The 18,485-nt window shown below is 37.0% G+C and overlaps 1 protein-coding gene across 2 annotated transcripts in view; it reads left to right on the top strand.

The window, feature by feature from the left end:
• LOC150106098 (uncharacterized) overlaps positions 1 to 18,485 on the top strand; it is a 184,248-nt gene that overhangs the window by 94,590 nt on the left and 71,173 nt on the right. For both annotated transcript variants that reach the window (XM_090393843.1, XM_090393844.1), the window contains exon 5: positions 47 to 208. In XM_090393843.1, the coding sequence (XP_090249969.1) occupies positions 47 to 208 (162 nt within the window). The remainder of the gene's footprint in view (positions 1 to 46; positions 209 to 18,485) is intronic.

An 18,485-nucleotide genomic window follows, 5' to 3' on the forward strand; every position in this document is an offset into this window, starting at 1 on the left:
TTTAATAAGGTGAAACCTAACACATTTCTATTTCAAACATCTTCAGGAACACAAGAGAAAATGTGATAAAGTAAAAACAAGCTGTCCACACTGTAAGAGTGTCATGAATAATGAAACACTTAGTGTGCACATGGTGAAAAAGTGCCCTATGACCATCATAAAAAGTTGTCCAAATTGCTCTCAAGACTTCATCAAGCAGGAATTCCATGTAAGATAAAATATTTAATATTTTATTTTTAAATAAATTACATAGGCCAATTTTGCATACTTATTTCAAAAATAATATCTGTTTTTTTAAGGTCATATAAGCATATTTCACAATTCAGAAAAATGTTTATTTTTTACTAAATTTACTACATTACGAATAAATTTAGTAAATTTAGTCTATTCTTTATTATAAATAAAGAAGAGACATATAAGCATAAAAATGCTTACATGTGTATTCTTTATCATTTTCACTTTTAAATTTTTTATTGTTTTAAAAAATTTAAAAGTGAAAATGATAAAGCTATTTTTTATTGTTTTTTTTTTATTTTTATTTTTATATGATGCATAAGCAACTGCCCTTTCTTAACACTAACAGTAATCTGCCATCATATTGACATTCCACAATCCCTGTTATCTCTTTTCATCTTTTTTTATATCCTTGTAAATCTCTCACCCACTCACTGCACCATTATTCTTAGAAAATTCATAACAACAGTGCTTTCCTCTAGTGCAACACTACAGAAAAAAATTGACAACTTTCTCCCCTTCCTAGACACACTAGTTACTTGACTAGCAAATATTTTATTATCCTTTTCTGTTTAAGGCAGTGTTTCTCAACATGGGGCATATGCCCCACAGGGGGCAATTTGAATATTTTTTGGGGAAATTAGAAAATGTACATGTACATATTTATACATATTTATATTATACTTTTTCAGAATTTGGCTGACTATTATGCTAGAGGGGAGGCATCAAAATCTTTGAGATGTTGAGGTGGGGCATGATCCAAAAATGGTTTGAAGATGCCACACAGCAGTATGGCATCTTCAAATGATGCATATCTTGCTCCTGAACTTGGATACCATTACAACACTGTCTTAGCTAATTGCTACTCTATAAAATAGATAAAATACTGCATACTCTCCTGTCCCTTTTGCAATCAACACACAAAAGAGCTATTCCCATCCCTTATGTCATATTCAAGGTACATCAGAAAACATACCTGAAATTCCCTACAGATATAATGTTGGAGGCTTAATGGAGAAAGGATTAAAATTACTATCCCATTCTTTATATATTTCATCCCAGACACAGATCCCAGTCAAGGTTTTGCAGGCCATGCATTAGATGACATGCAGAATCAGTTGCAAAAAACTGCCATGCTACATTGCAGCAAGTTTAGAAGAGAAAGACTTTTTCTTTTTAGCATTTGCAGCTGTCCTCAAAAATCAGCCTTATCTGAATAAATATAGATGTGTAAAACTTTACAGAATATGGGCAACAATCCTCGGGCAACAATATATTAGCAGGTGTCATATTGTATGGCCTGAAGATGTGCCTGAATGTGTATGTGCTGTCAGTCCTGTTTTTGTTTCCTTTTCTCTACATCTTTGATGTATTCATATTGTCTTACTTATCCTGACCTGCCTGCCTGTTTGTCCTATCTAGTGCAAACCACAGGCACAGTTTACCTTGTAGACACCAGATTTTTGAGAGGTTAATGGGGAGGTTTTGAAGGATTCAGGAGATTAGCAATCATGTTGAGGGGTAGAAGGTTACCTTTATATTTTGTTGACATAGTATCCTTGATATTTGATCTTGACTGATTGTATGTAGCAGATAATCACTTTTCCTTTGATTTTCATGTTCATCCTACTATTTTGGAATTTGATGTAGAACTTTGTTGACTAATGTTCTAATGTAACCATTAGATTCTGTAAGCTCTATCATGTAGTGAATAAATAATAATTATTTTTTGTGCTGGGTGGTGATGGGATATAGTGTGTCATATTGTATGGCCTGAAGATGTGCTGTCAGTCCTGTTTTTGTTTCCTTTTCTCTACATCTTTGATGTATTCATATTGTCTTACTTATCCTGACCTGCCTGCCTGTTTGTCCTATCTAGTGCCAACCACAGGTACAGTTTACCTTGTAGACACCAGGTTTTTTGAGAGGTGAATGGGGAGGTTTTGAAAGATTCAGGAGATTAGCAATCATGTTGAGGGGCAGAAGGCAACCTTTATATTTTGTTGACATAGTATCCTTGATATTTGATCCGTGACTGATTGTATATAGCAGAGAATCGCTTTTCCTTTGATTTTCATGTTTATCCTACTGTTTTGGAATTTGATGTAGAATTTTGTTGACTAATGTTCTAATGTAAGCATTAGATTCTGTAAGCTCTTTCATGTAGTGAATGAATAATAATTATTTTTTGTGTTGGGTGGTGATGGGATATGGTGTGCAAGTATTATCCAGTATGGAGAAATTGTGTTCTGCTCAGATACCTCCACAAGCATTTAAAAAAAATGGTAAAGACTTGTTTACTTCCTATTCAACAGTGAATTTAATACAAGGATGAATATTATTTAGGGACCTGAGAAATTCTTCTAATTGGATAATAGAACAATGACATATCATTATTCTATAATGTCATTGACATATCTGAGCCAAACTTTAGGTCATGTTCCCTGGTTCCCTGGTACCAAATGGCTTTCTCTTCAAACCATGGATTGGTTTGAAGAGAAACTAAAGACACCAAAATGACACCAAAAATGTTTCATATCAAGACCCTAGTGCCAAGAATTTATGGACTCCCAGAATTACCCAAACAGGGCTTACCACTGAGACCAATTGTTTATGCAAGATATTCCTCATCTTCATTGCTTTCCAATTATCTATCAAACCTGCTAAGCACTCTCATTAGCAAAACAACCTCTTTTATAAAAAACATCACACACACATGCACACACTTCATGGAATGCACCAAGAACAGTAACCTTACACCTACTACAAGAGACCTTTTTCCACTGTAGATCTCTCTAAACATTGAATAAGTAGCATTTTCTTCAAATTCCAGGAAGAATGTTTTTAACAGAAAGAAAGATTAGCAATGGGCTCTTCTTTTTCTCCCTTGTTAGCAAATCTGTTCATGTCTAGAGACCAAACGTTGAACTTTTTCAAACCACTGCAGGATTCCAATAAGCAAGGCATGGTCTCACACTGGGTGATGAAATCCATCTCCTACCTAAAAAAAAAAAAAAAAGTTGTAACATAACCATAAAGCGTATAGGAAGCCAACAAACACTAGACAGTATTTGCATGCCACATGTTACTATCCTGCACAAAAATTTATGCCAAGTGGTGACATGTGATATGCAAATACTACATGATAGAGCATACAAAATCATTCCCTACATGTGATAGAGCATACAAAATCTCCACTAATATAATTGAAAGAAACCAAGAGCTCAGCTACAGTCAGCTGAACATGAAAACATAAGACTTCAGAGAAACAGTGATTTTCCCATATATATGGCCACAGACACAGGTCACAGACAAAACATTGTCATCATCAAATTCCTGATATCTACCCTCAAGGTAGATATCAGGAATTTAATGAATATGATAGTACTACATGAAAAATTTACAAAATTGCTAACTTCCTATTTACAATTTTCCTCCAAATCATTCTGTTACCTGTCAAGACTCCAACATTATCAAATCTTATATTTCTAACTTCTAAGGTGCTTTTTACTGTATCAATCCACCTATATCTTGGTCTTCCTCTGGGTCTTTTTCCTGCCAGTCTGGCAGAGAACACTTGTTTTTGCTAATCTTTCCTCTCCCATTCTGTTTAAGTGACCATACCACCTTAGATCTGTGACCATACCACTGTCAGCATCCAGGAATGTGTTAGCAGAGCTAACGCATTGCTGGATGCAGACAGTGGCAATTTCTTTCCTAATATTCTCGTTTTTAATATGATATTAGGATTGATGCCATCGGTTCACTCCCCTAATATTTCTCAGGACTCCCATATCTGTGATCTCTAGTCTTTGGTCAAGTGTTTTACTTCCCCATCTCTCAGATCCATAGTAAAAACTGGCTTGAATACCGTCTTGTATACAGCTAAATTTAGTGTTTTTGCTAATTTCTTTCTTATTCCATATAAATTTATTCAGTTCACTGCCTACCATACCAGCTTTGTTGATTCTGTTGTCTATTTCATCATCATCATCAAATTCCTGCCATGTACCCTCTAGGGGGGGGGGGTATGATAGTACTACATGAAAATAGTACTACAGGATATGATAGTACTACATGAAAAATTTACATCATTACTAACTTTCTATCAACAATTTTCCTCCAAATCAGTCTGTTACTTGTCAAGATTCGAACAATATCAGATCTTACATTTCTATCGTCTAAGACACTTTGTACCGTATCAATCCACCTATATCTTGGTCGTCCTCTGGGTCATTTTCCTGCCAACCTGGCAGAGAACACTTGTTTTGCTAATCTTTCCTCACCATTCTGTTTAAGTGACCATACCACCTGAGATTAGCTCTGCTAACGCATTCCTGGATGCTGACAATGTCAAATTCTTTCCTCATATCCTCGTTTTTAATATGATATTGCCATTGATGCCATCTGTTCGTGCCCTTAATCTTTCTCAGAACTCTCATATCTGCAGTCTCTAGTCTTTGGTCAAGTATTTTTGATCCAACTTTCAGATCCATAAGTTAAAACCAGTTTGAACACTGTTTTGTATACAGCTACTTTAGTGTTCCGACTAATCTCTCTCTCTCTCTTATTCTGTATGAATTTATTCACTTGACTTCCTACCATATCAGCTTTGTTGATTTTGTTGTCTATTTCCATATTTAATTTACCACCTTCACTAAAAATCGTGCCTAAGTAGCTGAAATGTTTTACTTGTTCCATTCACAACACAGTTGACATTTTCAATGCTTGTGCCTATTTTCATTATCTTTGTCTTGTTATTGCTGACCTTCATATGATATCTATTACAACAGTTATTCAGTTTAGTCAGGGAATCTTGCAGACGTGTAGCAGATTTATTTAGAATTATAACATCATCTGCATAAAGCAAAGAGGTGACATTAACATCTCCAATTTTGATATCAGGTTTAATACCACTTCATAATGTGATCCATATAGATAATGAATAACAGAGGGGATAATGCACATCCTTGTCTGACACCAGATTTCACATTAAACCATCTTCCTGTATTTCCTTCAATTCTAACTGCTGACTTACAACTCAAATAAAGATTAAGTATTGCTTGATATAATACCCCATTGACACCATATAACTGCAGCATATTGAATAGCTTCTCTCTTGGCACTTTGTCATATGCCTTTTCCAGATCTACAAAACTTAAATACAGATCTTTGTTAGATTCCATTGATTTCTCAACTATTTGTCGTAAAGTGTAGATCTGATCCTCACAGCCTCTATTTGGCCTGAATCCAACTTGTTCTTCACCAAGCTTTTCTTCCACAATTCTTCTTAACCGTTTCTCAAGTATACTTGAATAAATCTTACCAGGAACACTCAGTAGAGAAATACCTCTGTAATTCTCACATTCAGTTTATTTCCCTTTTTATATATGGATACTATTAGAGCTCTACTCCAAACATCAGGAATTTGTCCCTCTTCCCAGGCCTTCTGAACTATGCAGTGCAGCCACTGTAAGACTTTTATACCACCATACTTCAGCATTTCTGGTCGAATATCATCTACTCCTGCTGCCTTTCCACATTTCAAGATTTTGATGGCTTTTTGTACTTCAAGTATGGATATGTATTCCTGAATGTATGCCTGTTGAGTGTTTTTTACCACAGTGCTATCACTTCTTGTTTCATTTAGCAATTTTTTGAAGTAATTTCTCCATACTTCAGGGATATCTTTTTCTCCAGTTTTCATGTCACTTTTATCATCTTTAATTCCTTTTACAACACTGTTTCCTCCATTTCTGAGCTTTTTCAACAACAGAAATCTTACCACCCTCTTGATATTTATTTTCTATGCTCTTACCAAAGTCTTCCCATGACTTTTGTTTAGCTAGTTTTAAAAAATGTTTAGCTTTCTTACATTTGTCTCTGTATTCTCTAAGAGCACAAACTTACTTATTTGCCAGGAACTTTTGATATTCTTTCTTCTTTTCGTTCCCTGCCTCTTTAACTTCCTGTGTCCACCATGGAGTTCTGATTTTTCTATCTTTGCAGATAACCTCAACACATGCCTCTCGTTGAATCAATCAATGTTTTCTTCAAGTCTTGCCACTGAATCTCCAAGGTTTGGTTCCTGTTCTCAAACACTTTCATTTTTCTTCAATAATCTTTGTTTATTTTAGTGTACAGTTCACATCTGAGAGCTGCTCAACTTTAAAAATTTCTTAAATGTTCTGCTTTTAAAATGAAATTCAATTTTATCCTGCTCAAGACTAAATAGTGATCACTTCCAATTTCAAATCCTTTGTACGCTCTGGCATCCTGCACCAGGGAGAAAACATCACTATCGACAATAACGTAGTCAATGAGTCTTTTCTTATTCCTTGTCTCCTATCTCCATGTGAATTTGTGCACATTTGTATGTTGGAACATGGTGTTAGTAATAACCAGTCCATGTCCTGAGCAGAAATCCAATAGGTAAATTGCTATTATTATTCTCCAAATTTTCCCAAATTTCTTTTTTCTCCAAATTTTTCCAAAATATTTTTGTATGTCTGACAATCATTTCCTACTCTGCTATTTAGATCCCCAACAAGGACCAACTTTTCCTTTTTCATTGTGTCAGTTGCTTTCTCTATAGCCTCAAAAAATTCCTACACTTTTATCTTAGTAGAACCTTCTGTCGGACCATAGGCCATAGGCACAAATAAGTCTCATTGTCCAGTTCTCCATTCTGATATCTGCCCACATCGCTCTATTTGAGACTATCTGCCATTCAAGAAGATTAGCCTCGTATTTAGTGTTGAATACTATGGCTATTCCTTCTTTTCCTTGATTCTCATTGCCTGAATATAACATTTTGTATTTATTGCTCAGAAAGATCTCACCAGTTTTTGTCTTTTTTTCGATTGTTTCGGTCACCTCTATTATTTCGATCTGGTACTTATCTAATTCCTTAGCTAGCTCCATTTCTTTGCCATTCAGGCTTCTTATGTTGATAGTACCGATCTTTAACTCTGGTGATATTGAGTTGGGGTGTGTTTTCAGATTTGTTCCAGTAGCTGACTTTTTGCTGTTTGCCCTGGTTCTCTGACAAAAACAACAGGGGCCTTGTTTAACTGGGTGAAGCTTACAGTCCACAGCCCACATGGAATACTATCATGTTGTACCATCATTTTGTATTTCGGTTTAAGCCAATAAGAATACAATTGGGTCAGCTAAATCCCAAATTGCCAGCCCATCCTCATTTGTTCAGTATCCAGGTAACAGGGTGCACCACGAGAAGGTGAGGATTGGACATTAGGTCAGAGGCCCTGTCAGTTCTCCGCATTCCTTTGAAGGCTATGTGGAGGTCTCCTCTCCGTTATACAGCTTTGACCCTTAAGCACCCATTTCCATATTTAATTTACCATCTTCATTAAAAATCGTGCCGAAGTAGCTGAAATGTTTTACTTGTTCTATAAGTTCTCCATTCACATTGCAGTTGATATTTTCAATGTTTCTGCATGTTTTCATTGTCTTTGTCTTTTTAATGCTGACCTTCATACCATATCTACTACAACAGTTATTCAATTTAGTCAGGGAATCTTGCAGATGTGTAGTGGATTCATTTAGAAGTATAACATCATCTGCATAAAACAAAGAGCTGAGATTAATATCTCCAATTTTGATATCAAGTTTAATACCACTTTCCTTCATAACGTGGTTCATATACGTAGAATAACAGAGGGAATAATGTACATCCTTGTCTGACACCAGATTTAACATTAAACCATCTTTCTGTACTTCCTTTAATTCTAACTGCTGACATAAAACTCAAATAAAGACTGAGTATTGCTTGATATAATGCCCCATCGACACCATATAACTGTAGCATATTGAATAGCTTCTCTCTTGGAACCTTCTCATATGCCTTTTCCAGATCGACAAAACTTAAATAAAGCTCTTTGTTATATTCCCATGATTTCTCAACTATTTGTCGTAAAGTAAAAATCTGATCCTGACAGCTTCTATTTGGCCTGAATTCAGCTTGTTCTTCACCAAGCTTGTCTTCCACAATCGTTCGCAACCATTTCGCAACCAGTAATCTCAAGATTAGTCTTTTGCCACGGTATGACAGTGAAATGTTTAAAAGGAGGACCATAATTGTGAATGACTTTATGCGTGGGTTATGTATGATGAGTGGTGTGGAATTTGTGGATGTGTGGAGTGAGTTTGATGGGCGAAAGGATCTATATAAGATGGATGGCTTGCATTTGAATGGTTACGGTGTAAGAAGACTTGAGAAAGTGTTGCTGAATGTAGTGGATGTGCAAATTCAGGGAAACTAGATTTGTTAAGGGGGGGGGGGGAGTAGATATACAGTCCTTATGGAGGCAGTTGAATGTAAGAATGAATATAATATGCCAGAGCAAATAAGGACAACAAATCTGAGTGGGATAGTTAATATAAGGCATCAAGGTAGGGTTGGGGCTAATGGGGGTCTTAAATTCATGTACACTAATACTAGGAGTATTAGGAACAAGAAGGAAGAGTTTTTGGCCATGGTTGGCACTTCCAGACCACAGGTTATAGGTATTAGTGAAACATGGCTGACTGTAGATGATATAACTAGTGGGATTGAATGTGATGGGTATAGTGTGTTCAGGAATGACAGAGAGAATAAAATGGGGGGAGGAGTATTGTTGATGATAGCTGATGAGCTCCAGCCAAGGAGAATAGAAGTTGAATTGCAGGATAGAGAAAAGAGCACATTTGAGGCCATTTGGTGTGACATTGTGGCTAGCAGAACTAAATATACAATTGGGTGCTGCTATAGACCAGGTGATGGAAAAGATGGTGGTGACAGTATGCACAAGCAAATAGAAGAAATGGGTGGAAGGAGGGTGATTATTATGGGAGATTTCAACTATGGTCGCATTGATTGGAGTGAGGAGAGGACACACGGGAGGAAGGAACTGGATTTGATGCGGTTATTAAGGGATAACTATCTGCGACAGCATGTAATGGAAAATACTAGGGGTCAGAGAGTGCCTGACCTAGTAATTACATCTGAGGATTTGGCTGTAACAAATATGACCACATTGCCACCAATCGGTGAGAGTGATCATAGGGTCTTAACTTGGGAGGTGGCTAAAGGTGTAGAATTTTCAATTAAGACAGGGTACATGTGGAATTATCGGGCTGGAAAGTATGACAAGCTTAGGAGTTTGATTGGTTCAGTGCCATGGCATGTACAACTGCAAGGACTAGAAGTTGATAGTGCATGGGAGGTAGTTAAGAAGTGCTTGCATGAAGCAATGGCTGACTGTATGCCTAGGGTCCGAATAATAAATCAAGTAGGGGTTAAATGGATGATTAACACCATTAAGCTTGAGCTGCAAAAAAAGAAACAACTATGGAGGGAATTTAAGGAGAAGGGTGACCGGCAGGCACATGAACGGTATAAAGCGCAGGCCAGAAGGGTGACGAGTGTGGTAAGAAAAGCAAAAAAGGATTACGAAAGAACATTGGTCATGCAGGCTAAAGAGAATCCTGAACAGTTTTTTAGATATGTAGCAAGTAAAAGGAAAAATGTACATGGCAGATTGATTTTAAAGAATGCCGATGATAGGGAGGTAACTGAATCAGTTGAGATAGTTGAGTTACTGAGTGAGCACTTTGCAAAAGTATATCATCCAGGTGTTGACATTGCAGAAACGAATAAACCAGTAGATTATACGGGAATTGTGGTTAATGAAGTGGAGGTGAGTAGTCTATTGCATAACCTCAACGTCAATACATCTGTGGGATTGGATGGTATACCAGCTCGTGTTGTACAAGAAGCAGCTAAAGAATTGTCAGTACCCTTGACCATTTTGTTTAATTTGAGTCTCGGGTCTGGGTTAGTCCCGAGCGGGTGGAAAGAGGGGAAAATAGTTCCACTGCATAAAGGTGGTTCCAAGACTGCTGTTGTAAATTACCGACCGATTAGCATATCAGGAATCATTGTCAACGTCTTAGAGAAATTAGTCAAGAAAAGAATACAGGATTGGATAGATGAAGATGGGATATTGTATGGGGGACAACATGGTTTTGTGAAGGGTAAATCATGCCTCAGTAACTTGTTCACATTTTATAACACAGTGACGGCTGAACTGGATACGGGTAATGGGTTTACAGTGATATTACTGGACCTTGCCAAGGCCTTTGATAGGATATCACATGGAACCCTAATCAGTAAACTGGAGCAGATGGGTATAGATATAGGGTTGGTGAGATGGATAGGAGGGTGGTTGAAGGAGAGATATCAAAGAGTGGTTTATTCAGGAGTGGAGTCTAAAAGACGTCTTGTGACTAGTGGAGTGCCACAGGGCTCTGTTCTTGGACCACTGCTTTTCAATTTGTTCATCAATGATATTGGAAAGGATCTGAGAGGAAGTGTTCACTTGTTTGCTGATGATGCAAAGTTGGGTAGAGCAATTGTGAGTGCACAGGATGTCAAAATTTTACAGGATGATTTGGATAGTTTGGAGGACTGGGCTAGGAAAAATGGATGTCAATTTAATGTGGCAAAGTGTAAGGTTATGCACTTTGGGGTGAAAAGAATAGCAGCAGTATATCGCATTGGTGGAACCATACTCCAGGAGATTGATGAGGCCAGGGATTTGGGAGTGTTGGTCAATAGGGAGTTGAAGTTTAGGGGGCACATTGCAAAAGTAACTAAAACAGCTCACCAAATCACTTGGCTTCTGAAAAATACTTTAACATGCAGAGACGAACAAGTTGTTGTTCCTCTGTATCGAGCCTTGATAAGACCCCATCTGGATTTCTGTGCCCAGCTATGGGCACCAGGGTTTCTTCGTGATGGGGAGGAAGTGGAGAGGGTCCAGAGACGAGTGACCAAGATGATAGCAGGTCTGTGGAATGAACCTTATGAGAATAGGTTGAAGATTTGTGGGTTGCAGAAATTGGACGATAGGCGAAGGAGGAGTGATATGATTGAGACATTCAAATTACTGAAGGGTTTTTATAAGATTGATCCAGAAGATATTTTTGAAAATATGACTGGTGGTGGGAGGACTAGGGGTCATGCATGGAAGCTGGGCAAGAGCGTGGTTGACAAGGGTGTTAGAGCTAGGTTCTTTACTTGGAGAGTGGTAAATGAGTGGAATAAGCTTCCAGAGTCTGTTGTGGGTGCTACGACCGTGAATGAGTTCAAGGCAAGGTATGATAGATACTGTGTGAATGTTGAATAGTTGTTCTTGACATGATGTTAGGGCCTCCCTTGATGAGTCTGTCGACTCCTTGGAGTTTCCCGGAACAATAATAATAATAATAATAATACTTGTATATATCTTTACTTTACTTTATTATAAGGGGCAACATGGTTTTCTGAAAGGTAAGTCTTGCCTCATTAACTTGCTTACTTTCTATAATAAAGTAACAGCAGAATTGGATAAAAGAAATCCTTACTCAGTGATATTGCTGGACTTTGCAAATGCATTTGACAAGATTCCACACGGAACTCTGTTGCATAAATTAGAGCAAATGGGTATGGATCTGAAGCTGGTGATTTGGATTAGAGGATGGCTGGTGCATAGATACCAAAGAGTGGTTTACGGAGGAGCTGAGTCCAGGAGAAGGCAAGTGACTAGTGGTATACCTCAAGGCTCAGTGCTTGGTCCTCTGTTGTTTATTTTGTACATCAATAATATTGGGAATACTCTGAAAGGAAATATCCACTTGTTTGCCGATGATGCAAAATTAGGAAGAGCGATAGTCAATTCAGATGATGTAGATATCTTGCAGGATGACTTAAATAGGCTGATGGTATGTACTAAAGTAAATGGCTGTCAGTTTAATGTGGCTAAGTGTAAGGTGATGCACTTCGGGAGGATGAGATCACATGCTATTTAATATATTAACTGAACTGGACTGCAAGATGTTGATGAGGTGAGGGACTTGGGATTTGTTGTGGACAGAGAACTTAAGTTTAAAGGGCATATTGCAAAGATTGCCAAAACATCACATCAAATTACATGGTTGTTGAAGAACACACTAATAAACAGGGATAAGGAAGTTATTGTTCCACTTTATAAGATATTAATAAGACCGCATTTGGACTATTGTACACAGATCTCGTCACCTGGATTTCTTGGTGATGAAGAAATGGCGGAGAGGATTCAGAGGCAAGTTACAAAGATTGTTGCAGGTCTGTGGGATGTTCCCTACGAGGATAGATTGAAGATCTGTGGGCTCCAAAAACTTGCTGATAGATGTAGGAGAGGTGATAACATAGAAGCATATGAATTATTAAGGGGATTTTACAAGATTGATACTGATGACATTTTGAAGACCAGTGCAGGAAGGGGAGAATGAGGGGGCCATCCCTGGAGATTATGTAAAAGTGTGGTTAACAAGAGTTTTAGGACTAGATTTTTTTACTTGGAGGGCTGTGAAGGGGTGGAATGCATTGCCAGAGGTGGTTGTGAATGCTTCGTGTGTGAATGAATTTAAGGAGAAGTATGACAGGTATTGTGTAAATAATGTGGGGTCTCCCACGATGAATCTTTTGACTCCATGGAGACACCGTTATAATAATAATAATATCTTGCCAGGAAAACACAGTAGAGAAATACCTCTGTAATTCTCACATTCAGTTTTATTTCCTTTTTTATATATGGGTACTATGAGCTCTACTCTAATCATCTGGAATTCGTCCCTCTGTCTAGGCCTTCTGAACTATGCAGTGCAGCCACTGTAAGACTTTTATACCTCTATACTTGAGCATTTCTGGTCGAATATCATCTACTCCTGCTGCCTTTCCATATTTGAGGCTTTTGATGGCTTTTTCTACTTCAAGTGTGAATATGTATTCCTGACATATCCAAGTATGGATATGGCATTCCCAGATATGGACACTGATACTGCATGCCTGGTCAGTACTTTTTACCACTGTGCTGTCACCACTGCTTGTTTCATTTAGCAATTTTTCGAAGTAATTACTCCATACTTCAAGGATATCTTTTTGTCCCATTTTCATGTCACCTTTATCACCTCTAATTCCTTTTACAGTGCACTTTCCTCTATTTTTGAGCTTCTTCGAGAACCTCCAGAATATCTTGTCACCTTCTTGATATTTATTTTCTATGTTCTTACCGAAGTCCTCCCATGACTGTTGTGTAGCTAGTTTTACAGCTTTCTTACATTTTTCTCTGTATTCTGTAAGAGTAAAAGCTGATTTATTTGCCAGGAACTTTTGATATGCTTTCTTCTTTTCTTTCACTGCCTCTTTAATTTTCTGTGTCCATCATGGAGTTCTTATTTTTCTATCCTTGCAGACAACCTCACCACATGCCTCTGACTGAATCAATCAGTGTTTTCTTCAGGGCTTGCCACTGAATCTCCAAGGTTTGGATCCTGTTCTCAAACTCTTTCATTCTTTCTTCAGTCATGTTTGTGTATTTTAGTCTACAGTTCACATCTGAGAGCTGCCCAATTCTTATTAAAACTTTGTTGCATGTTATTCTTTTCAGTATGAAATTCAATTTTATCTTGCTCAAGACTAAATGGTGATCACTTCGAATTTCAAATGCTCTGTACACTCCGGCATCCTGCACCAGGGCGAAAACATCAATATCAACAATAACATAGTCAATGAGACTTTTCTTATTCCTTGTCTGTTCGCTCCATGTGAATTTGTGCACATTTTTATGTTGGAACATTGTGTTAGTAATAACAAGCCCATGTCCTGAGCAGAAATTCAACAGGTGTTTGTCATTATTATTAGCTTTGTTCTTTTCTCCAAATTTTCCCAAAATATTTTTGTATGTCTGAATCGTTTTCTTTTATTTAGATCCCCAAAAAGGACCAACTTGTCCTTTTTCTTTGTCAGTTGCTTTCTCTAAAGCCTCAAAAAATTCCTCCACTTCTTCTTTAGTATAAGCTTCTGTGGGACCATAGGCACAAATATGTCTCATTGTCCAGACAAAACATTAAGGATACTATATCAACAAAATAATGAAGTGGCTTTCTATCTTCTCAATAAGATCTCCAGTCTCCTGAAATGTACAAAACCTCTACATCCACCTCTCAAGAAACTTGATGTTTACAAGTTCAACTTTACTTGTGGTTTTCAATGAATGGGACAGAGTGGCATATCAGGAAAAAAATGAATCCATACACATCAAGGATATAGAGAATGAAAGGAAATACAAAACAGGACTGGCAGCACATACAGATGAAACCATACATCAAATATTATAGTAGTATATCAAAATATTCCATATAGATTCCGATTTTTTTCTCAAGAGCATTCAAGGAATCACCTGAAATAATCAAACGTCCTCCAGAGTGCAATTTAAAACAATGAATGATTCTATATATAAAGTCTGGTGTACTCTAATTCAACATGATATTCATGTTATAATCACCAGTAGTTCACAGTAGACTACGAACAAACATCATAGTAAATGCATGTTTCCATTTTTTTCCTGTTTTTTAAATATATCATTATGTACGTGTTAGAAACTGCTTTTTAGTTTATTTATGCATTTCTCCTGATGATGTGAGACATAAGAATTTTCAAAAAACTAGTAGAGTGATTGATAAAAAAAAATTATTCTGTTTCTTTCTTGTGGAATAATAGTAGTAAAAACATTTCTAATATGTCATTATCCACAGAAGCCTACACAATGATAGAATTTTTTTAGTTTTATATCATACATAGTTAGCTAAGTTGATAACATCTCAACTCTCTAGCGAATAGGTTGTAGATTTGAATCCACCTCTGGACATGGGTGTTTGTCTTTAGGTGGTAGAAAATTATTTCATGGCTTGGTACACCACCAAGCTTATTGAGACCTAAAGTGGCTTGAATAACATGATCTCCAATAATATTGCCTCTAGAGACTATGTTTGGTCTCTAGAGCAGGAGTTTCTGGATTATCTAACAATAGCACCCATGTTGCAGGTTTCATGGATGGACCTCCATTTTCAAAAAAAAAAATTGCTAAAAATTTTGAAATACACTCTTTGGAAAGAAGTCAGTGGATGCCATTGTATGAGAAACAAACAGCCATGGCACCCATGGCTCTTTGTTCTCATACTCTCTACATAGTCTCTAGATGTTGAACTTCCTGCTGTGATGACTGTAGCAATTCTATAAGGCATATTTTCCACAAGCGTACAATAGTGATCACGGAATTTTGGACCATTCTTCCTGTAGGAATGTAATGAGGTTCTAAATTGTTGTGGAGCAGATGTCCCTTGACCCACATGATGTTCTAGTTCATCTCACAGATTTTGTAGCACTTGTGGTGGTGTTCAGGTCCACAAACCACGAAGTTACAGCAGCAACCTTATAACATAGCGCATTGTCTTGCTGAAAGAGACAATGGTCGTTTCCATAGAAATACCACAAAGTAGAAAGCATCGCATTGTCCAGAATGTTCAGCTACCTCTTGGAGTTCATTGGTGGCACCATGAACAAAGGTCTGAGGCCAAACCCAGAAAAACAGGATCATACCCTCACACAACTACCTCCAAATTTCATAGTTGTGTTGTCACAACTATGAAAATATGGTAAGAGATGTTCACTGGGCATCCGTGATACCCATTCATCTGCTTGTTAGAGAGTATAGCATGATTTTTCGCTTCATAACACAACTTTCCAAGCTTCCTTTCCTGTCCCACTGTACATACTATTTGTACCCTTGTAGACAATGCTGCATGTTGTTTGGTTAATGTGGGGCTTGCATATGTTTGGTGAGTGTGGTGGGTCATACACTGTGGGTAACACTTACAGCTGACTTCCAGTGCTTCCATCTCAATATGGTATCACTGGTTGTTGACCTGGGATGGCCTAATTTGCTGAATAGATAGGCCTGCAACATGGTATCCTATCATAATGTTTCATTCAAACTCTGTCAGTTCCCTTCTTGCAGCCATTTCACCTGGACACAGTTGCACTGACTTGGGATCATCATATTCCTCTATTTCATAGCAGCTACAAACATGTGACACATTACATGGCAAGATACACTTTGCACATGGGACATCTTCTCCTCCACAATTTTTCTTAGCTGTTTCTCAAGAATACTTGCATAAATCTTAAGAAAACTCAGTAGAGAATTTCTTCTGTAATTCTCACATTCAGCTTTATTCCCTTTTTTATAGATGGGTACTATGAGTGGTTTAGTCCCTTTGACCAGACTTTCTGAATGCAACATAGCCGCTGTAAAACTTTTATACCTGCATATTTTAGAATTTCTGGTCAAATATCATCCGTTCCAGCTGCCTTTCCACATTTCAGGTTTGTGATAGCTTTTTCTATTTCAAGTAGATATATATATTATATATTATAGATTGCATTCCTGTTGTGTGTGTTTTTTTTTTACCACCATGCTGTCACTCCTTGTGTCATTTAGTAATCTTTCAAAATAATTACTCCACACATGAAGAATATCTTTATCCTTATAATAAATTTAGTTTAATCTTTTATCCAAGTGTGAGCAAACAAAGTTTGTGCCTGAAAGTATCTTCAGGACTGGGGTAAGGTGGTACAACACCAGGCAGCTCATTGCAAAGGTGGAGCAAGCTAACATAACTCCTATCTCAGTATCTCCCATAATGCAAAACACATCTCCTTGCGGATATGTATAATGTTATGCATTAAGGGAAGGGCCACTACCCAGACTAGTTTCGACCTTTATTGAGGTCTCTTCAGTGGGAGCCAGGCCCAAGTGGAGATACCAGGCAGAAGCATTAGCAAGGTCATCTCTTACCTATAGGAGTTGCCAAACGTTGTGCCACCTTTTTATTAAATTACTCTGGATTTAGAGAAAACATCTTTATCCTTAGTTTTCATGTGTCCTTTATCATTTCTAATTCTTTTTACAGTACTCTTTCCTCCATTTTTGAGCTTCTTCAATAGCGTGTAGAATATTTTACTACCTTCATGATATTTATTTTCTATGTTCTTACCAAAGTCTTCCCATGACTTTTGTTTAGCTAATTTTACACACTGCTTTGCTTTCATTCATTTTTCTCTGTATTCCCTAAGGGCATAATCTGACTTATTTGTCAGGAACTTTCAATATGCTTTCTTCTTTTCCTTTACTGCCTCTTTAACTTCTTGAGTCCACCATTGGGTTCTGATTTTTCAATCCTTGCAGATTACCTCACCACATGCCTCTTTGGCAGAATCAGTAAAGTTTTCTTTGAGGTTTGCCACCGAATTTCCAAGGTTTGGTTCTTATTTTCAAACTCTTTCAGTTTTTCTTGAATAATGTTTGTGTATTTGAGTCTACATTTCACATATGATAATTCTTCAATTTTAGTTTGTTTCAAACTTTCTTACACATTCTTCTTTTCAATACGAAGTTCACTTTTATCCTGCTCTACACTAAATGGAGATCACTTCCTATTTCAAATCCTCTGTATACTCTTGTATCCTGAGCCAGTGGGAAAACATCACTGTCGACAATAACATGCTCAACGAGACTTTTCTTATTCCTTGCATCTTCTCTCCATGTGCCATTTATGTACATTTTTATGTTGGAACATGGTGTTAGTAATAACTAGACCATGTCCTGAGCAGAAATCATATTTGTCAACTTTAAATTTAGATAATATTAGATAGTTTTAGGTAACGTTGAACCATCAAATCCCCATACATTGCACCTGTAGGCTGTTTCTTCTTGTACACACACATGTACACACATATACACATAAGTGACTGTTGTTGAAATAAAATTTGGCTGCTATCAAGAATTGTAAGTAGCAACAATCATCATCCGCTGTTATTTTAGCAGTAGTCTAACGTACTCATGCAAAGAAAGAACTGTAATTTTTTATTTATTTATTTTTTGTGATTCCCACATTCTACAATGTGTCGACTGATGCAAGGAAAAATCATATTTGTTCATAGCCCACTGTAGGAAGAAGGCCCGTCAGATATGACAGATACGATCGGCATGTTACTCTTAATATCATGTGTTTAGATGCTACGTGTTTTGGCAAAGTTGCAGCTGGTGACTTTTCGTATGCGAAAAATATTAAAGATTATAAACTTGAGATAATTAATAAGTTTTAAATAATGAAAATTTTTTATATCAATGGAAAAGTTTTAGCGACTAAACACAGTTGTTTTCTATCAGCCGAGTCATGTCATTATGCCCCTCAGCAATTGGTATGTATAGGTTAGTTTCTTTTTTGTAAAACAAAATTTAACTTGTACATATTGTAACAATTAAAAAAAATTATTTTTTTGAATGATATATAAGCATATAAAACGATGTCGCCTGTAAATTGTT

Source organism: Typopeltis vanoorti, chromosome 6 (genome assembly GCF_054136105.1).
Source record: "Typopeltis vanoorti isolate ZY-2024b chromosome 6, IOZ_Tvanoo_1.0, whole genome shotgun sequence".
Lineage (NCBI taxonomy): Eukaryota > Metazoa > Arthropoda > Arachnida > Uropygi > Thelyphonidae > Typopeltis > Typopeltis vanoorti.